The sequence below is a fragment of the Staurois parvus genome, unplaced genomic scaffold (assembly GCF_062004578.1).
Source record: "Staurois parvus isolate SC_StPar_1 unplaced genomic scaffold, SC_StPar_1.0 ptg000154l, whole genome shotgun sequence".
NCBI lineage: Eukaryota > Metazoa > Chordata > Amphibia > Anura > Ranidae > Staurois > Staurois parvus.
In genome coordinates, this window is record NW_028317950.1 from 6,380,626 (window position 1) to 6,403,364 (window position 22,739).

Consider the following 22,739-nt stretch of genomic DNA (forward strand, 5'->3'; position numbering starts at 1 on the left):
CAGCTCTGCATAGAAACCAATCAGCTTCCAGATTTTTTTTTTTCGTCAAAGCTTAATCAAACAAACTAAAGATAGAAGCTGATTGCTACTTTGCACAGCTTCACCAGGTTTTGCACTCTTCAGTTTTAGTAAATCAACCCCACTTTCTGCAGATCTACAGTATGTAAACTATGATCTCACCCTTCTTGGCATAGCAGGGATGGGTGGATCAATAGAACATGTGGATTTCTTTACTAACCTTTTAACAGGTGCAGCGACTCCGGCATCCGTGCTTACATTTTTTTTGGGCTGTTGCTGGCTTCAAAGTCAGCTGAGAATTTTCTTGATACATCCATCCTGTAATATTGACAGACACATAGAAAAACAAATGGCAGCAGGGTCCATTTCCAGCTGATCAGGAAACCTCACATCCAGATGCTTCCCTGTCCATCGTCATCTCGGATGTGATGTCGGGAGGTTTTATATGAGAAGATTCCAACGACTGTTATTGGCAGGAGAAGTGTTTAAACTTTTCAGCACAAACAATGTAAATGAACTGTTAATGCATCGGGCTGACCGGGTTCATTATTAACAGAGTTGCATTTGTGGAATGAGAAACCGCAGCCTGATTTTCCAGTTTGTCCATTAAGAGAACCACAAACTCAGCTCATTCGATGTAGGGGAGGGGGGAGAAATTACGACAGAATTCAGCAACTGGCAGAGGCTTCCACTAACTAAACAGTTAAACATGGATTTCTTTTTTCCTTACTGACTCTCTAGCTTCTGGGATTTGTTAAACTTCTTACAAGGAAACTCCAGCAAATAGTAAAAACCCATCTGAAAGACATATGTTTTCTGTTTTACCTACCAAAAAGGATTAGTAAATTCTGTACAGCCAGTCTAGTGATTTATATACAGTTTCCAATACCGCCCAGCTAGACATGTGACACGTATAGTTTCTGATCATGCAATCCACTTTCCTGGTTTGGCAGTTCAGCTTCCTGTGTCACCCCTCCACCTCCAGTCTGCTCAATGGACGGTGAATCAGCATCATCGCCTCTATCCAATGAGCAGAGAGTGAACAAAGAATGCAGTAATGCTAAATCGGGAAGAAGCAGAGTTATCTAACTATCTGGTGAGGGCATGTGCAGAATCACAAACCTAACTGATCAGAATTACAAATTCAGCAAACCTTTATGTAGTTCAGCTTTGTGATTAGCTCATTTCTTTATGGTTTCTTTTGTGTATTCCTTTTGAAAATGCTAGTTCCCTGGCTATCACTAGTTTCTGTGCTTTGTGAGTTGCTGTCTGTAACGGAACCGACCCAGTCTGTGCTTGAGTACTTCCGTTATTATACCGCTTCCCCGTCCGAACACCGACAACAGACACCACAGCCAACCAAAGAAGTCTAGATGACACCAATCGTGAAGTAATCCAGAAAGTAGACTAGTTTATTTTAACACAGATACAAGATATATACACTCAAGGGAACAATCACCCCTCCCTGCATAATGACGCAGGGCAATCTACATTTAGTAACAAGAGACACACCAACAGACAGTCCCATCAGGAGGGAGGGCTGCTGGAGACAGCCCCCCCCTCCCCACCAAACCAATACACATAAACACATACATCGCTTAATAGTTTGTTCACAAGCAAGACACACAATAGAACAAAAGGGATGCAACCACATGGCATTAAACAATCTACAACCTCCACCCCAATATTAGGACAGATCACCCTGTACCCCTAATAGGCACAGGGTGACTTATACATAATAGGGATATGGGGAGCTGAGACAGGGGTCTCCCCACCTCTCTAAAGTGAGCTGGGTTTCATGGGCTCCCCACCCAAAGTGACTCCCGTCACACTGTCCAAGAACAAATATACAAAAACTAGAATGATGTGGGTTTTTTTTTTACATATATCACTTTGGGTTTTACATCTTTGCTTAACAAATAAAAACTTTTAAATACAAGGTGTACCCATGACATGAGAGTCCCAGAGCACTGTTGGCTTTACAAACAGAGGACTTGGTAGAATCTGTTTCCTCCCAGACACTCTGCAAAATAAAACTTACAATAGAGTCATGAAGGGGAGTGGATGGTAAGGCAATTGAAAGGAAGAAGTCACTACTCTAATTCAGCTGTGTGCAAAGATTTCAGCTTGAACTACTGAGTTCTGTAAACATCTTTTCAAATGCTAAACATCTTAAAAGAAATCCAAAGCTCTACCTGCTTTCTGAAAATTAGAATGCATACTATTGATATGCAATCATTCATACTTACCTGGTTAAACATGTAAATGTTTTAAATTTGCATTTTTAGTCCATAAAGAATATATGTACAAAACCATTAAACATTCCCTTGAAGACCATAAGAGGTGCATTACTCTGGTCTTGCGTACATATCTTGGCTTGCTCAAGTCTGTGAAATCCTAAGTACATTGCTCAGTCCTTAGATCCCCCAGGACTGTCTGTACAGTACTTGGCCTGTCTGGCTTTTTCAGTTTGGAAAAGTAGAGATGACATGCTGTGAAATGGATAATACAGCCACATCCTATCTTGGCTGTGACACAGCGGTCTGGCGTGTGTTACTTAGTGATATAGGGAGCACTATACGGTTACTCTAAATATAGCAATGTTCAGGAATGCATTTTGCAATGTATACTGTAGAGGCAACTGGTTATGTGGAGGGTAATTTTAACTTGTGTAAAAGGTAACAAAGCAATGTTTTTTGCATATTAGGAATGGCTTAATGCTAAAGCCCCTAAGGCAGTGGTCTTAGACCACACACAGAAAAGGGTCACTTTAGCCTGCCTAAAGCCACCCAAACAAATTGTTTTTGGATGCCAAAAAGTAGACAAGTCAAGTCAATTCCCTGACTTGTCAGATGAGCTTGTCAATGGCCAATGAGGTGTATTAAGCATGTGTTAATTCTGATACAACCACTATGTCTACTGCAACTTCTGGAAATTAACTGCAGGTGCCGAATATAAAGATTTGCCCTCTGACGCAGGCATCCGAGGCCATATATGAAGAGATGATCCTACCATCTTTTTGGCCCAGCTGCAGTCATGAAAAGTTCTGTTCAGCTTACACAATTATTCCTGTTAAAGCTATACAGGAAGGAGGAACAGAACACATTTTGCAGTCCATACCTGCTGCAGCTTATCTGCTAGGAAACAATAGTGATCAGACAAAGTACTTTTTGGGTCACACCATGCAATTCCAAGGTCTTATGGATTTTATATAGCACTTGTTGTAATTGTACCAACTTTGGCAGTGATGCTTATTCTCAGACCCCGAGGGGAAGGATTTGCCAAGAATTGTCATGGTCAAATTACAGTAATTTGCAAAACTGTAGTAGATTTGGAATTCTGGGTGAGGTTAGGTCTCTTGGCTCCTTTGTTTTAAAAGCCCTCCTACTCAAAACTACTGTAATATATCTCATATACATTAGAAACAAGGCAGCCGTTTGAAATCGTGGGGCTGCCTGACTGACAAGGCTAAGAGACTTTAAATACCTTATTTTGCACACACCGTAATCCCACCAACCATAGCTCCCAACAATTAAATTTCCCAGACCATCAATTTAGCGGCAGGGATCAGCTCTTAACAATCAGTTCCAGGCCTGCCCAAGTGGATTGATATACAACATGTAGAAAAAGAGTCTGAAACTTTAACTGTCGAGAGCCGTAGCATGGAGGGTTACTCCAACTGCTCAAAAATGGTTCTATGGCTGGATTCCCACATTTCCATGCCCATTTTCATGCACTGCTGTTTTTATTAATAGGCCCTGTAATGTGCACATATGCATCAAAAGCTCATAGGAACAAATCACACAGATGTGAACTAGCACTACTTAAACAATGACTAACCTGTGAGCATAGGTGTGAATGGGCATTTGAGCTGGCATCTTTAACTGCATTATTTACCAGTTTGTAAAAGCCAAAAAAAAAAAAGCTTATTAGATCATGCCAACCCACTGCCAACAGTTTTAATCACTTTTGTTGGCAGTAGGTTGCATTGATCTGCTCAGCTGTTTTTGAAATTGTTAAAAGTGCCTTTAATATTTCCATGTGTATGATCAGCATCAGTTCTGAACTCTGATGGTTGAATGGGTGGATTTGAGTTGATGGAACTCCTATGAGTGAGTGGGTGGCTTTGAAATAAAGTGGGTTAAGCCAGGTGCGATCAGATAGATCATGGCATGTTTATACTGGCTTATCCGTTCTGGCACTGGATAAAAATCATTTGGGATGCTCTGAGTAGATCCACATCCACTGGGTGACTTAGGGAGCACCTGGATTTGTAGGAAAACCTAGGAGTTCCTTTCCCATGTGGCCAGTCCATCTATTCTTCACCTAGACTGATTTCCTGAATGCAAAGTTGGAGAAGTCTCCAGATGTACAGTAGAATTAGTCAGACAGTGAAGTCCGTTGTTCTGTAAGTCCCTTCTTCCTGACTCCAATGTTAGGAATTTTGTGTCAGACCTATACTTTATAATAAATATACAGTAGAAGATAGCTAAGATTTTCCTGCATTGCATTTTCTGTACTCAGCGTAAATCAGTATGACACTTCCAAATAATGCCTCTTGAGACACAAACCAAACTTCACAATGACTTCACATGCAAGATATTTGTTTCTTGTGGAATCAAATTGTTCTTTTAAAAGGTTTAGTGCAGGGGTCTCTAAACTTTCTAAACAAAGGGCCAGTTTACTGTCTTTCAGACTTTTAGGGGGGCTGGACTGTGGCCAGCAGGAGTGTATATTTTCTTGGCATCAGTGGGTGTAAACATCACCACATTTGGTATTAGAGGGAGGCATAGTGCCCCATCGATGGTATCATTAGGAAGAATTGTGCCTCGTTATTGGTGTCAGTGAGAGAAATGGTGCTCCATTGTTGGGGTCAGTGTATCATATCAGTGAGAAGAATAGTGCCTCAAGGGCAAAATAATAGCAAGCAAAAGACCGCAATTTGGAGACTACCGGTTTAGTCCACCCAATCCTGACATTTTAATTTTAGGTGAACGCTCAAGAGGTAACCTAATAGTTTGTTCTCTCTCTCAAAGACAGTGTTTGAGATCTCACTGAGTTCCCAGATCTGGACATCTGCTGTGACCGTTATGTGTGGTCCCAATTTACCCTGCTGGATTTTTTTACATTCTTAAATTATGGAGAATGTAATGGGAGGAGCTTAAACACAGAATTGGGCAGAAATACCCCGAAGTTCCAGGTGGACCAAAAAAAGTCAGGAATTTTGGCAGGGAGATTTCACTGTTGGATTATCCAATGCATATAAGAAGCCAGAGCATGGCTAAGCCCACCAGCATGACCCCTACAGATATCCCCCTTCAGGCTAGCCACAATATGGACAGTACAACTGTGTTCCTGCAATCATACACTAAATAAATATAGGAACTAAGAGGATGTTTTTATTAAGTTTTGCCTTATCTTTGAAACTAAAAAGTTGCTATGGGCTACAGTTTTGTTTCATGACCTGTGTCTGATGGGGACACTAATGCTGTGCATCAATCCTATGATGGAACTAAGTGTAAGTCAATGTGTTTGAGGGAAGAAGTTAAGTGACCTCTTCAGGTTAAATTCTGTAGCCTTCCAGCAGTCATAGGATTCCATGCAGTACAATGTGATGATTCATGGACTGCCAAGGTCTCGGGGGATCGGAATGAAGTGGGGGAAGCCCATATCTGGATCATGGAGTCATAAAAAGTTTTTGCAGGGTGTTACTGATGTTTCTGCTACTTCAGTAGAGACTTTGATAACCAAGATCACATCTGTACTCTGCAAAAGTCATTGCAAAAGATGCAAAGGCACATGTAAAACAGTAGAACACACCATAGTACATGTTTTAAACTGCAACAAATCATGAAACATTTCAATATAAATAAAACAAGACAGCAAAATTCTGTATGTTAAGAATATATAACTTTACATGTGTAAAAGCATAACAAACCATGGTTCATATCCATATATAAAGGTAGGATGAATACTATACTAAATGAAAGCAGGTCCAGGTACAATTCTATGTAAAGAAAACTAGGATAAATCTTATGGAAGACTAGGACAGCATTAAAATTGGATCTAGGTACTTTTTCAACACTAGGAGGCATCCTGTATAAAACTAGGGTGTCGGATCAAAGCCTATTTATTATTTATTTCAGGTACTTATACAGCGCCGTCAATTTACGTGGCACTTTACATATATTGTACATTCACATCAGTCCCTAACCCTCAAGGGGTGTACAATCTAAGGTCCCTGACATATTCATACATACACATATTAGGGCCAATTTAGACAGGATCCAATTAACCTACCAGCATGTCTTTGGAGTGTGGGAGGAAACTGGTGTACCCGGAGGAAACCCACGCAGGCACAGGGAGAACATGCAAACTCCAGGCAGGTGGTGACGTGGCTGGGATTCGAACCAATGACCCTAGTACTGCCAGGTGGAATTGCTAACCATTTAGCCACTGTGCTGCCCCATTTCCATGTATGATACTAGGATGAATTCTGTATAAAAGTAGGACAGATCTAGGTATATTTTCCTGTATGACACCAGGATGGATACTATACCAATCTAAGACGGATCTAGGTTTATTTCCTTATGACACCAGGATGGATTCTATACCAAACTAAGACGGATCTAGGTTTATTTCCATATGACACCAGGATGGATCCTATACCAAACTAAGACGGATCTAGGTTTATTTCCATATGACACCAGGATGGATCCTATACCAAACTAAGACGGATCTAGGTTTATTTCCTTATATGACACCAGGATGGATCCTATACCAAACTAAGACGGATCTAGGTTTATTTCCTTATATGACACCAGGATGGATCTAGGCTTATTTCCATGTATGACACAAGGATGGATTCTTTAAAAAGCTATTACTTATCTAGGCTTATTTCAGTGTATGACACAAGGGTGGATCCTGTATGAAACTAGGACTGACCTAGGCTTATTTCCACATGGGACACATGGCTTATTGCCATGAATGATACTAGGATGGATCTAGGCTTATTGCCATGTATGACACTAGGGAGTTACCCCTGGTTTACATCTGTGCGGGTGGTGCCGCTGCGGATCCACACAAAAATCTGTGCAGCTGCACCACCCGAACAGAGGAATACGGACCTGCGGACGGGTGTCATAAATTCTAATAGCATGCCGTCTACACTGGTAATCACAACCATACTGAAAACCAAGGTTCCCGTGTAGGCTGCGTTTTCTGAGGAAGTGCAGGGACTTCCTCCCTGCGTGTCCCAGGGCACGGGAGTCCATTCAAATGAATGTGTTCTCATGCCTGCGCAAAACACAGCCCGCAGGAACGCGGAGATGTGAACCTAGCCTTAATGTACTAAAACTGGAAATTGCAAAATCTGGTGCAGCTGTGCATGGTAGCCAATCAGCTTCTAACTCCAGTTTGTTCAGTTAAGCTTTTGACCAAAACCCCCCCAAAAAACTGGCAGCTAAACTGATTTGTATGCATAGCTGCACCAGATTGTGCACTCTTCAGTTTTAGTAAATCAGGACACCCTAGGATGGGTCAAGGCTTATTTCAATGTAGGACACTAGGATGGATCCTGTATAAAGCTAGATTCACTCATATGCATTTTTAAAAATGCTCTACAGTGATTTTAACATGATTTCCTAGGAGTCACATTCACATCTGTGCATTTTTAACTGCTATGTTTTTTTTGGAAAGGGTCAGGGCCTGTTTTTCCCACAACACATTGTGTTTTTGGTCTTCAATGGAATAGCATGAAAAACACATGAGCTGTAAGCCATAATCATCACAATTATGACAAATCACAGCTTGAACTATCTTGCTTTGCATGTAATGAGTCTATCTCATATATTAGTTTCACTTTTTAAGCTGCATTACTGAAATAAATGAACTTTTGCACGATACTCTAATTTTTCGAGTTTCACCTGTATGTGGTGTGGTATATTGCATGTGATTCACACAGGAGCTGCACCGCATTCCTGTACATATCACATGCGATTTGTGTGCGGTGCGATTGGAGCCATGCATTTTGTATGGCTCTAATTGCACCGCACCAAATAGGTGCAGGACCTTTTTTTTGGTCCGCACTAGAATCGGATCGCATGGGTATTCACACCTATGCGATCCGATTCTGCACATCGTACTGCGTTTTGCGGACCGCTTTCGGGTGTTGTTAACTTAACATACACATCCGCAGCGGTTCACATGAACAGGGTGCAATTCTGATGCGGTGTGGAATTTGCACAGAAAACACTTCAAATTTTGCACCGCATCAGTGTGAACCAGGGCAAAAGGATATATTCACTTTTTTTGCAAAAAAAAAACAAATACACAGTGGCCAAATGGTTAGCACTTCTGCCTGGCAGCACTAGGGTCGTTGGTTCAAATCCCAGCCACAGCACCACCTGCCTAGAGTTTGCATGTTCTCCCTGTGCCTGTGTGGGTTTCCTCTAGGTACTCCGGTTTCCTACTGCACTCCAAAGACATGCTGGTAGGTTGATTGGATCCTGTCTAAAGTGACCCTAGTATGTGTATGTATGAATGTGAGTTAGGGACCTTAGATTGTACACCCCTTGAGGGATAGGGACTGATGTGCATGTACAATATAAATGTAAAGCACTGTGTAAATTGACAGCGCTATATAAGTACCTGATATAAAATAATAAATAATTCATTTTTGTGGGTAAATGTGCATTTATTATTTTTTTGTTTCCAGATCCTCTAAAGCATTGCACTAGCGATCCGCAGATCGCGGATGCCATGCAGGTCTCCTGCAGACCTGTCAGTATATCTGCTTGCTTGTACGGGATGATAGGGCAAGCAGATATACTGATAAGAAGAATCCATGAACTACCATGGCGCTCCACTTGTAGTTCATTCATTCACAGAACACCGAAAATGAACGACATAGCCGGGCGGAGCTCCGCCTGGCCACTTTTCCTTTCAATTGTGACAGCTAGCGAGGAAGAGAAGATCCCCCCCACTAGCTGTCACAACAAGGAGTGGGAGCTGGTCTGTTCTAACATGTTACACCCTGAAAATGCCTGTAACGTGTTATGAAAGGCGAACTTATCCTTTAATAGAGCTGGCTGTTTCTTTGTTTTTATTTCCATGTATGACACTAGCACAGCTCGCAACTGTATCTAATTTCGAGGGACTGTCCCTCATTCAGAACAAAATCCCTCTGTCCCTCCTTCCCAATCAGGTGTCCCTCATTTTTGTCTGATCTGTATAGTTGTATATAAAATGCACTAGTTATCTATTAAAAAGTATTTTACAGGGCTAAACCTTTCATCCAATTTCTAAATTGCTGCATTTGTAGATTTTAAAAGCCAATATAAAGGAATAGTAGTGGTTAAAAAAAAGCACTTGTGGGTTTAACCAATCTTTTTCTTCTTATATAATTTTCCTTTAAGAAGGGCGTGGCAGTGGCTGTGTCCTATGGCTACATACGTTTGCTAATAGGTGTCCTTCATTCCCATCTCAAAGTCAGGAGGTATTATTATTATTATACAGGATTTATATAACGCCAACAGTTTGCTCAGCACTTTACAATATAACGGAAGACAATACAGCAACAATACAGTTCAATACAAGAGGGATAGGAGGGCCCTGCCCCTTGGAACTTACAATCTAAGAGGTATGCACCAGCCTGGATCCTGCATACAAATAGGAATTCTAACATTTTCCTGACTTTATTATGCTGCAAGCTTGCTATCTGTCTGTCAAGCACAGCCAGTCAATTAGCCCTTGCAGAAGTAAGTCGGCAATGGCAGCCCTAGTATTTCCCACAACAGGTGCATTTTTAAGGGATAAGTTCACCTTTGGGGACATGTTACATGTTCCACCTGTTTTTAGGATGTAACATGTACCCATAGCCGCAGCTGCTGCCCATTCCCTCTGACAGATAGTATGGGGAGAAGTCTCCCCGTATTATCTGTCACATTTGAAAACAGGGTGGCCATGCAGGGCTCCACCCACTTGTCCGCATCATTCATTCATTCATGGACTTCCGTGGATGAATGAACTGCAAGTCCTTAGCGGCTGTGGGCTTGTAGTTTTCCATGAACTATGTGACGAGAGTCACTTTGGGTGGGGGGTCCATGGAACCCAGCTCATTTTGGAGAGGTGGGGAGACCCCTGTCTCAGCTCCCCATATCCCTCTTACGTGTAAATCACCCTGTGCCTGTTAGGGGTACAGGGTGATCTGTCCTAATATTGGGGTGGGGGGGTTGTTGACTGTTTGATGTTATGTGGTTGCATCCCATTGTTCTATTGTGTGTCTGGCTTGGGAGCTAACTATTATGGGATGTAGGTGTTTGTGTGTATTGGCTCAGTGGGGGTGTCTCCAGCAGCCCTCCCTCCTGATGGGACTGTCTGTTGGTGTGTCTCTTGTTACTAAATGTAGATTGCCCCTCCCTGTGTCATTATGCAGAGAGGGGGGATTGTCCCCTTGAGTGTATACAGTATATCTTGTATCTGTGTTCAAATAAACTAGTCTATAAACTAGTCTACCTCCTGGTTTACTTCAAGACTGGTGTCGTCTAGTCTTGTATAGTCGGCTGTGGTGTCTGTTGTCGTGTTCGGACGCGGAAGCAGTATTCTAACGGAAGTACTCAAGCGCAGTCTGGGTTGGTTCTGTTACAAACTACCACGGTGCTCTGGTAGTTGTCAGAATATCTGCTTGGCCGTACATCCCGTACAGCAAGCAGATATTCTGACAGGTCTGCAGGAGACCTGCATGGCATCAATGATCTACTGATTGCTGGTGCAATGCTTTCCAGGCTCCTGTAGACAAAAAATGTGCATTTTATTATTTTTTTTAAAAGGTGAACTTATCCTTTAAGGGAATTTCAATGCATAGAACTGGAGAGAAGAAAAAAAAGCACAAAACTAGAGTTGTCGCTAAGATGCTAAGCTACTGTCGAGTAGTAGAGACCGCATGTACCTCCATTTCATGGAATAATTAATAATTGCTGAAGGAAACAAATCCAATATTGTATATGCTTTCTTTTCTCTTGTGTGTTATTGTTTTATAATAATGACTGTTATTATAATTATTGCTCAGACTTTCTTTGTTGCTCTCATGAAAATGCTAGTTTCCTGGCTGTACCTGGCTTGAATACTTCTGAGTCACAGACCTGGAGCAGATATATAGCATGAGAAAATGTAGAGTTTCTTATTATACAAATCTTGGATCAGTGACTCTGAAAACATTAACCTGACAGCCAGGCAACCAACATTTTTGGGAGACCTCAGCAATGGCCACCTACCTGTTTCTGTCCTTTAAGGCTTACTTTATTTGACTTGTGTTTTTCAGGTACTGAAGGAAGCCAGTTTGAGAGGGATTTTGTGTCTGCCCACAACACTTACAGAAAGAAGCATGGCGCGCCCCCTCTTCAGCTGAGCCGCGAGCTCTGTCGATCCGCTCAGCAATGGGCAGACCACCTGCTGTCCATCCGGACATTGAAGCACAGCGGCTCGGATCATGGAGAGAACCTGTACTACAAATACAGCTCCAGCACCAGAGAGCTGCCAGGTAACGCCAGCTAACCTCCTGCCATCTCTGCCACTAAAACTGATCTGTGCTGCCATTACTACAGTGTAGATCAAATGCTGTCAGAGGTGGCAATATCAACTTAAAGCAAGGGTAGGCAACCTTTGAGAGGTGGAGAGCTACCTGAACAACATGAAAGAGATCGAAGATCCCCGGGGTTCAGCGTCATTTAAAAAAAAAAGAAATTAACTAGCAAAACCTAACTAAATTGTAAGGAAAATGTAGAAAAATCTAATAAAACAAATGTCACTGTAAAAATACAAACTTAGCCTACCTTAAAAATGGACAGCGTCAGTCAGTAGGGCAGTGGACGGTGTCAGTAGAGCAGTGGATGGTATTAGTAGTGCAGTGGACTGTGTCAGAGCAGTGGATGGTGTCAGTCAGTAGAGCAGTGGACAGTGTCAGTCAGTAGAGAAGTGGATGGTGTAAGTAGAGCAATGGACGGTGTCAGTCAGTAGAGCAGTGGACAGTGTCAGTAGGGCAGAGGTTGGTGTCAGTCAGAGTAGCGGATGGTGCCAGTCAGCAAGGCAGTGGATGGTGTCAGTAGGGCATAGGTTGGTGTCAGTCAGTAGAGCAGTGGATAGTGTCATTCAGTAGAGCAGTGGACAGTGTCAGTAGGGCATAGGTTGGTGTCAGTCAGTATAGCAGCGGATGGTGCCAGTCAGCAGGGCAGTGGATGGTGTCAGTAGGGCAGAGGTTGGTGTCAGTCAGTAGAGCAGTGGACAGTGTCAGTAGGGCATAGGTTGGTGTCAGTCAGTAGAGCAGAGGGCAGTGTCAGTAGGGCAGAGGTTGGTGTCAGTAGGGCAGTGGATGGTGTCAGTAGTTTTAATTTTTACAATTTTATTTTTTATTATTTTTCACAATTTTTTTTTAGCAGCCCTGTTGAAAGGGGAGCAGATTGGGGAAGGGCCAGGCAGCAGAAAAAGGAGGAAAAAGGATGGGAGGGACACCAGGGGAGGCATTTACTAGAACCGATCCCCTGGATTTTCCTTCCTATAGCAGCTGTACGCTGGTGAGAGGGTGAGGAGGAGATGCTAGCTTTCAGCTGCTCCAGGAGGACAAGAAAGAGGGTCGGTGGCTGGGGATTGGGATTTTTCTGCCCCCCAGCTACCCTGGTGCCCTAAGGCGGTTGGCAGCCGTATGCTTAGTGTTCCAGGGTGGGGGCAGAAAAATCCCAATCCCCAGCCACTTGTTGGGAGTTCAGATTTTTTAAATACCTGTCCATGGGAGGGAAGGGGGGGGGGAAGAGGACTCTGAAGGTGGGGGGGGGGGGGGAGGGAGGGCTAGAGGTCACTACTGTGAGGGAGGGATGATATGAAGGGTGGCAGAAGACATTGCTCTGAGGGTGGCCCTTCCTATAGCAGTGTGCTCTGCACACCATCTCCCCCCCAGTAGTGTCCTCTGCCCCCCCCTTTCCCCCAGCCTCCTCCCACTGTTGCTGTCATCCTCAGTGCACAGCAGAGAGCAGCAGGCAGCACGGCTCAGGATGGAGGGTGCAAGGAGGAGCTGGCCAAAATGAACTTTTCTTATTAACAAGCTGGTAATTGGTTGCTAGGACAGACCTAACAACCAATAACCTGCGGGTTCTTATGAAACGTTCATGTCACCTTCCCTTCATTCCTCTGTCACTTGATTTGCCTGGGGAAGTGATGTATAAGGTACACCCTTGTGCTGGGGAGCACGTGGCTCCCTCCCCATCCTTGCACGTGGCTCCCTCCCCATCCTTGCACGTGGCTCCCTCCCCATCCTTGCACGTGGCTCCCTCCCCATCCTTGCACGTGGCTCCCTCCCCATCCTTGCACGTGGCAATGTTTTGTAAGCTCTAGGTTCCAACATGAAACTTACATATAGCTAGAGCTCTTTGCTCCTGTAGGCTGAACAGAGACTGATGGGGGGAGCAAGTGGGATGTAGACATAAGCTGCTGGCAAGGTTGCCATTAAAGATTGCCTTGCTATGCATGGCCACAGGTTTGAGTCTGGATGCTGTAGCACTTGTACTTAGATCTCAGCTACTTCCACCCACTGTGAAGAAGGTCCTACTATACCTGCTGCTATTCATGAGAACTCATGACAAGTAAAAGGTTGTGGTCAGACTTGGCTTACTGTGATAGTATTACCCAAGACGAAGAAAATCCAGTGGGGGGAATCAGTCTACAAGTGGACCTCCATGAGTAAAACATCACTTTTGAATGGGAATATCCTTTAAGTAGACCTGATCCTTTGCTGCATAATATTGCAATGTGGCAGGACAGTCAGCATATCTGTAAAAATGGAAAGTGCAAATCCCTTTAAATCTAAACCCTCAAATGTTTTAAATACTCCAAAACCAATCCTGTATAGGCCCCACCCCCTTTTTGTGTGCACATTACCATGGCAACAAGAACATTAGACATGGCTGGCACTGGATATATAAGAATGTTGGTTGATTAACTCTCCAGGATCTGCCAAGAACTAAGATAAAAGTTTTAGGGGATATTTCAGTATTTGGTTGTTGCTGGAGAGTAAATTAGCTGACAATTTCTTTTATCTATTTAAAGTGTTACTAAACCCACAACAGTAAAATCAGTCTGTATATGCAGTAAAGCATGCTTGTTATACTCACTGTGGAACCTAAGGGGGTTAATCCTCTGCATTGTGTAAAAAGGCTGTTTGATCCTGTCTTCTCTGATCCTCCCCTTTGTCTACTGTCCCCAATCCATCTGCTGATAGTACAGTACCTTGGGGCAAGCTGTACATGCTCAGTTTGGTGTGTATTGCTAGAGAGTTTTTGTTTTTTTCTTGAGAGAGTGCATGTGATCAGCACAGGGCCAATCAGACAGAGGGTCAGGGGTTATGCAGCCTCATAGGACAATCATGGGAGAATAAAAATCCTCCAAGCTTTAACCAATGCTCAGCCAGCCACTGATAGAAGTCACAAGAATTCTATATACTGCTAATGTGAAAAGGTTGTTTAGCAGTTTATATTTACTAAAATAATTGCATTTCCATGTTCTGTGTACTGTGAGAGACCAGATATAGTGAACGCAGAGTGCTGAGCTTAGTAACACTTTAAGCAACCCTATTGGTGAGATCTCTGGTCTGACATCTGTTGTGACCATTATGAAAAGCACCCACTTTCCCTAACTATTTATTTTACAATATGGAGGATATTACAGGAGGAGCTGAAACTCACAAAAGTTGGCAAGGGACATCCAAATTTCTCATGAGGACAGGGACAGAGACAGGAATTAGAGGAGGGATATGTTACTGTAAGTGGATCTTACAGGGTCCAGTGCACCTAAAATATCACTTTTGGACGGACTGACCCTTTAAGCCTGCATATGCTCCAGTTTTGTTCTTGTTTGTAATATTGTGTGTCTGTGCTGTGTACAGGTTAGGGCGTGCTGCTTGTTATCATTCCGCACTGCTGACTGAACATATTTCATACAAATGTCTGGGCAGTGATACCTACAAGATTAACATTTGAACTAAACTGATTTATGACAGATGTGCAGTTTATTGTAAAACACTGATTAGCCTTCAGCAAATGGCAGATTATTAGCTGGAAAGAAGCCATTTTGCCTTCCATATTCCAGTGTCGAAAAATTCATCCAAGGCCATTGAGGCAAAACATAACTCAGATCAAACTTCAATAGCCCATGCATTCATAAGAGTGTTACATAATATAATAGCAATTTATTAATTCAGAATATACAGAATTCTGAGAGTTGGTATAGCAGAGAAGAATCACTGAATTTTGCTGCAGAAGTGGACTTTAACACTGACAAATCCCACCTGGAAGAAAAATATATTTGAAATATATTTTAAAAATATTTTTCCCAAATATATTGACATATATATTTGAAATACTACAATTATGGCCATATTCAATTATATATATATATATATATATATATATATATACATACATACACACACACACACATATATACATATACATACATACATACATACATACATACATACACATGCATGTTGAAATGCGTTTTTATTACAAAATATATGAAAAATATTTTTAAAAAATATGTATTCTTTAGATTTTTTTAACATATAAAAAAGCCATTTTAACACATTTTTACATATATTTGTATTTTTAAAGACATACAGTATATTTGAAATGTATTTTTAAAAATATTTTTTATATATTTTGTAATAAAAACACATCTCCACATACAGTGTGTGTGTGTGTGTGTATGTATGTATATATATATATTGAATATGGCCAAAATTGTACTATTTCAAATATATGTCAATAGATTTGGGAAGAATATTTTGAAATATATTGAATTTGATCAAAATTGCAGTATTTCAAATATATGTCAATATATTTGGGAAGAATATTTTGAAATATATTGAATATGGCCAAAATTGTAGTATTTCAAATATATGTCAATATGTTTGGGAAGAATATTTTTAAAATATATTTCAAATATATTTTTTTTCCATATGGGGCAACCTGGCCTTTTTATCCTTGGAGAAAAATTGGTTGTCAGCTTAAAATTTCCATCTACAAAATGAACTGTTTCTGTCCAGTGGGGGGCACTGTTTTTAGACCCCCCCCCCCCCTGTCTTTCGGCCCAGTTTTTCCATAGAAGGAAACTACTGGCTGCCGCTTTGTTGCCTCCTTTTGCCAGTGTTGGCGGTACATGTAGAACAGATCTTGGACTTTTATGTACCAGCTTTCTCTTTTAAAGATTATATATGCCTAAGTGCCCGGTTATACCGGTGCAATTTGCGAATTGAAATCTCACCTGAATTAATGTGAATATCAGTGTCTTAACATGTGCAATTTGCTGCAGTGCGATTTCTAAAGTAGTTCTTGCATTACCTTTTATGCAGTTTATTGCGATTTCACTTACAAAGAAAATAATAGAAATCACAATGAAATCGCAATAAATCGTTGAAAATCTTCAGAAATTGCACCTGAAATTGTGCACAAATCATGCGATTTTAAATCACAGTGGTGTGACCGGTAACTAAGTGTCTGTTATTACAGTAGCACTTCACATAAGGCCTTTAGGGCACATGTAAGCAGTCACTTGTGAGCCCATCTGATTCTCACCACTTTGGACCGCCGTTGTCAGTTTGGCAGAGCACAGCATACAGGATGTTAGTGGGAAATGCTCCCGTTGAGATAATTTGCTTTAAGGGCTCTTTCACACAGGGCGGACCCATTTAGCGGATCCACTTGCTCAGCGGGGGATCTCTCCGATGATCACTACTGAGCAAGGGGATGACAGCTCTGTATCCCCTCCGCTGCTGCAGAGCAGACACAGAGTTGCTTGCTCTCCTCAATGAGCGGTCGGATGAATCCGATCTGATGTGACGGACAGAAGGGAAATTAGATCCCGATCCGTCCCTTTTTGGCGGATCGGATGTTGGCGGGTGTAAATGGACACATGTCCGTTTACAAATGCCGCTCCACAGAGGAGAATGGAGGTTCCGATCGGGTCCGACTGAAAAACGGGCAGGCGGACCCGATTGGAATGTTCATGTGAAAGAGCCCTTACTTGATAAAACAGGAAAGTGTGCGTAGACACAGCAGGGGCCCTACTCATAGAGTCCAATAAGTTCTATAAGTAGTCGGGGAGTGACCTGGCTTTTACCCATGCAGGGCTCAGATGGCCTCTTAGCCACCTGCTGTCTGCACCTGCCTTTTGGGTCTGGCAGTCCTGTAAAAAGCAGTCCACTGAAAATATTGTTTGGTTGAAGAGCTGGATGTTGGTGTGCTGCATTGCCAACTGATTTCTTTTATTTCTCAGTTACTTAGTTGCTCAAGGTTTCCCATGCCCACTTACCTATTAAATATTCTCAGCATCCAGTACCTACAGCAGTTGGTTGAAGCTCAAAAATCAGGAGCAAGGATCTCCAGAAGAGCCATCAAGAAACAAGCCCAACTCCAGACCAAACTTTTTATGTTTCAAATTTATGTTGTTATCTTTTGTCCTTGTTAGGGAAATTTCCAACAACACAAAGACAAGAAGAGAGAGAGTACAGGTGTGTCCAGAAAAACAGAGAGCAATAAAAACATGACAAATAGTTGAATCCCTCACCACTCTACTAAATAAATGTGCTTTGTTGCTGTCTCTGTCCACATCACAAAGATATGTCATCACTTCCTGTCCTTGTGACAAGGGTAAACACAGACCACAATAGGGCCCTTTCACACTGATCAGTTTTTTTATGTACTTTTGGTGTTTAAAGGCATACATTTTTTTATGCCTTTTTGTTCTACTTTTTAAAGGATAAGTTCACCTTTTTAGGGAAAAAAAAAATAAATGCACATTTTTTTTTTGCAGGTAAACAAATGTGCATTTATTTTTGTCGCAGGAGTCTGTGAACTATTGCACCAGCGATCAGTAGATCGTTGGTACATGCAGATCTTGCCCGTACGTGATGTATGGGCGAACAGATATACTGACAACCTCGCAGCGCCGTGGTAGTTCATTGAGGACTATAAGCTGACAGCCGCTAAGGCTGCCAAGAATTGTAGTCTCTCATTCAGATGACTGTAAATGATTGACGCGGTTGTGTGGGCGGAGCCCCGCACGGCCACATTTTTTACAAAATTTGACCGCTAGTAAGGGAGGGAGAGGATCCCTTGCTAGCTGTCAAAGCAGGGATTGGGGGTGGGGGCGGTCTGATTGTAACATGTTACAGATTACACCCTGACTATGGGTGTAACCTGTAACATGTTACGAAAGGTGAACTTATCCTTTAAATCCTATGGAACTCTTCACACCAATGCACTGTGGGTGCAGTGTGTTTTTAAAAGTCCCTCATGCTGCATTTTGGGGCGTGCTTAAAAAGTGCACCAAAAACGAACCTCCCTATTCAAATGAATTGAAAACGCATCAAAAACACAACACAGCGTTTGATTCGTATGTTCATGTCTCACAGGTGCCTGATTGGAGTCAGGCAAATGCACCAAAACAAATAAAAAAATGTATCAAAAATGCATCAGGGCCTATAAAAAATGAAAGGGGTTCTAACCCTTCCCCTCTCCACCCAAAGCTAAAAAGAAATGTTTTGGCTGGAACTGGGGTTTTTCTCAAGCTGGTGCTAGAATCAATTTGCATACAAGCTCTTGTATCTAACCTACCAGTTTTCAGCATGGTGTACTTTAAAAGGCTAAGTTGACCTTTTTCTTTTTTTTTTTCATATTCCAGCTCCCCTATGTACCACTGAACAGTACCAATATTGTACTTTTTTTGTTGAAATTAGTTTTGTTAGAAAACAAGTGTTAGAACAGACAAATAGAAGAAGCAGACCATTCTGATGCCATACATATACAAAATATACAACATGTATAAATGTTAATGCAAAATCAGGACCTAAAGAGATAATTAATAGTCCAGATGCAACTGGACCATGTGGTCATTACAAAAAATATACCTGACATATAAAACAAGGTAGACTATCGCTGTGGGTGTGACAAGATGAATTAGGCAGGGATCATTCAAGTGTACCAAGCCATAGTCCAACTAGATCTAACCTGAAAATACGGCCTAGGGAGAACAGAGAAATAAGAACAGAGTGTAGCAGAAAGGAAGGGTCGGTGTAGCAGAGGCGCCCAGTGGAGCCAACTATCTAGTCTCAGAACCAGCTGTGGCGAAGGTTCAGAAGACGAGAGACACAAGAAAAGGAGAAATAGGAGAGAGCAGGGAGAGAAATGAAAAGAGGGTCCCTGAGGGCAGGAGCGTATTTACCGCAAGGCAAACAAGGCATTTGCCTAGGGCGGGATTTTTCAGGGGGGCAGCACCACCCTCCGGAAGAAATGACAGAAGAAGGGGCACACCTCGGAGAGAGGTTGCGGGCTGCTCGATGGTGTATGGAGAGCCCGACTCTCGTTCCCAGGGATGTCCGGAGCTGTGAAGGTGAGCTGGGGGGGGATGTTAATAGAAGGCTCTCTCAGGTGGGAGGTGAGCAGAGGTGTTGTTGGTCAATGTCAGGCTCTCTCCTTGGGGAGGGGGGGCACGATTTTTGTGTTGCCTAGGGCAGTACAAAACCTAAATACACCACTACCTGAGGGTGGCACAAGCAAAGATCAGGTATGTGAGTGTTTCACCATAGTAAGAGCACCGACTCATAAAATCAGGGGGAAGACAGTGTTTGATCCATGGCTGACAAATTGTTTCGAATTTCTCAATCTGTTTTTTTTTCCTAGGACTTTCATTTTGGCAAATTGTACTTCTATTGCAGAAAAGATCAAGCTTTCTAAGTATTCTAGGATAGCCTTCAGCTTTCTCCGTAGAAAAGTTCATGACTTCCTGTTATGTAGATTCAGCTGACCTTATTAGCACACACTCCTGCCCTCCACTCACCTCTGTACTCATATACAGATCGTAATATTCAACATTTTTGTATTATTATTAGAGTAGAGCTTATATAACAAAGATAGTGAATATAGTATAACATTAGTCCTATAAGTTTCATTGTGGATGTATTAAACTGATTTGCTTTGTGTCTGTAGGTCAAGAACCCGTAGATTCGTGGTACGATGAAATCAAGAACTATGATTTTGGAAGGCCAGGTTTCCGAAGTAACACAGGTAATAGTCAAGGTCTGAGTTATAGCCTTGTTAATCTAATTAGTGTTGGCATATTCCTGCCATGTCCTTAAACCTTCTTGGCAATTTTTTTTTTTTTTTTTGTTTTTAAAAGGACATTTCACCCAAGTTGTCTGGAAGGACTCCAAGGAAGTTGGCGTAGGGTTGGCCACTGATGGCAATGGACTTTACTTTGTGGTGGGACAGTATGACCCAGCAGGGAACATCACCAATCCTGGATACTTTGAAAGGAACGTACTGCCATCAGGGTCCGCAGTATCCCCAGATAGTGACGAGTCTGGTTCACGGTGGAAATCAAGTGAAAATAAGTCACCTGAAGTAGAGAAGACAAGTGATCGAAAACCAATAATTAACATTGGCCAGACAGGTAAGAAAATGCCTGCCTTTCCAGACATTTAGGATCATCCCAACAACATGTGTGACCTATGTGTCTGTTGCTAATCTTGGTTTATGGAAGGCATATGGCAAATGTCAAGCAGGTGGCAGACCCCTTCTTAGTTTTTATAATTCCTATATCTAGAAGAAAGTTTCATTTTTCTGTGTAGACATGATCCAGTTGCTGAAAGTACTTCTTGATAAGATTTTTCCATGAATATGAATGCTTGGTTTTGCATACTCTACATGTTTATGCCTCTGGAGCTGGGAGATGAGTAGGTTCAGAAAGACATTTTGAATTTCAGTTTTGTTGTCCTGCTGCTCTCCACCTTATCCATCACCTGCACCAACATAAGCTCTTTTTGGATAATGTGGCTTCTGCAATGGATAGTGGAATGGCAAAGAGATAGATCAAAGTTGGGAGTGAAATTGAAACCTATGAAAGAAATGCACCAGGATTTGTGGGACACCCAGAGTGCAGACAAATATAATGGCTGAGAATGCCTGGTATTTGTAGACAATGGTACCCATTATAAAGGAATAATATTGGTTCAGGAACATTCTGTATTAATACCAGGTCTTTGACTTAACGTTTACTAGGCACTGTATCTGCAGTACTGAAAGCACTAATTTTGAGTGTCTCTTAACTGTGCCCTAGTAAAATTGAGCAACTTTGAGCAAGAAGCATTGGACACTCACAACAAATACCGCCGCCTACACGGTGCACCTCCTTTACAGATGAGTCGGGAGTTGAGCGAGTCCAGCCAGAAGTGGGCCAATCACCTTCTCTCAATCAATGCTCTCCAGCACAGCAACACCAACAATGGCGAGAACCTGTGGTATAAATGGAACTCGAGCGTCAGGGACGCATCTGGTAAGTTCTCGGAAAACAGTGGAGGTTCTTAAAGAAAACTTTATTTATACTCCTGTTTAGGTACTTTAATTATTATTATTACTATTATTAGATTCTGGTCAGATCCACCTACCGTTTCTGTCATTAAGTGTCAGGCAATCCAGAATTATTCAAAAGAATGCTTTGCTTCAATAAAAGCAACTGTCGGTGAGACAGTGAGCGTTAAAGGTTACTTTTCCAGTAAATAGCCTATGCAGTCAAGGGGTATAAAAAAATTATATAAAAAATATTTTAGTCTAACCCCCCCCAAAAAAAACCACATCAATGTAAATTTGTAGTAAATATTTTTTTATTTTTTTTATTTCAATGTTTTAATTAATTTATAATCGTTTTAAGAAGACAGGATCAACAAAACACACCCACGCAGGGGCTATCAATTGCACATAAAAAAGTAATGTTTCTTTTTAATGTTACATAATCACACTCTGTAATTCTTTTGATCTAGCCAGCTGCCAGGCAGTTATTTTTTTTGATCAGAATAAAATTCTTTTGCCTGCCTTTGGCGACAGCTTCAAATTATACACTGCAGCAAAAGCCAACTCCCTTTATCAACTTCTACAAATTTACCCGGCACAAAAATCTCCCAAGGATATCTGTTTTGTCTTTGGGGTTTATAAGGTGTGTGTTTAAAGAGAGTTTATATATTTTTCAATGGTTTTAAGAAATGTGCCTGTGAAAGAGATCAGTTTGATTTAAATAATTTTAGAAGTATATTTTGTTAAATACTTATTTAAAGATTAATTTATGTAAGATTTGAAATTATGTACATCGGAGATCAGCTGTATTTGCTTATAACATACGCAGGCTCTGCATCCTTCTTTGCAGTACTATATGATGGTAGTGATTTGTTGCTCTATTAGTCTATGAGTCACCTGACTTTTTGAAAACAATGTACTCCTGTGGCTTATCTCTTAACCACCTTCCGCCCGCCCTATAGTACAATGACGGGCGCAAGGTGGTTCTCTCGTTCTGATAGGACGTCATAGGACGTCCTACCATTCTCACAGCGCATGCGCGGTTTAAGGAGCGCGCAGCGTGGCGTTTGCCGGTGCTCTGTGTCCCTCGGACACAGCGGATCATGGAAAGAGCCGAAGATGTCGGTTCGGTCATGTGATCAGCTGTGTCCAATCACAGCTGATCACATGTAAACTCGGAAATGCTGGTTATAGGCATTTCTCTCCTCTCGAGCTGTCACGCTGACAGCTCGAGAGGAGAGCCGGTAATCAGCTTTCCGCGGAGGGGACATATACACTGATCATCAGGGCACTGATGATCAGTGTGGCCCCAGAAGTGCCACATGTCAGTGC

The 22,739-nt window shown here is 42.0% G+C and overlaps 1 protein-coding gene across 3 annotated transcripts in view; it reads left to right on the forward strand.

Moving 5' to 3' along the window:
- Nucleotides 1–22,739, forward strand: part of LOC149463450 (uncharacterized) — a 164,308-nt gene that overhangs the window by 111,079 nt on the left and 30,490 nt on the right. For all 3 annotated transcript variants that reach the window (XM_089674974.1, XM_089674973.1, XM_089674972.1), the window contains exons 6-9: nt 11,339–11,557; nt 20,049–20,126; nt 20,239–20,511; nt 21,178–21,393. In XM_089674974.1, coding sequence (XP_089531100.1) covers nt 11,339–11,557; nt 20,049–20,126; nt 20,239–20,511; nt 21,178–21,393 — 786 coding nt within the window. The remainder of the gene's footprint in view (nt 1–11,338; nt 11,558–20,048; nt 20,127–20,238; nt 20,512–21,177; nt 21,394–22,739) is intronic.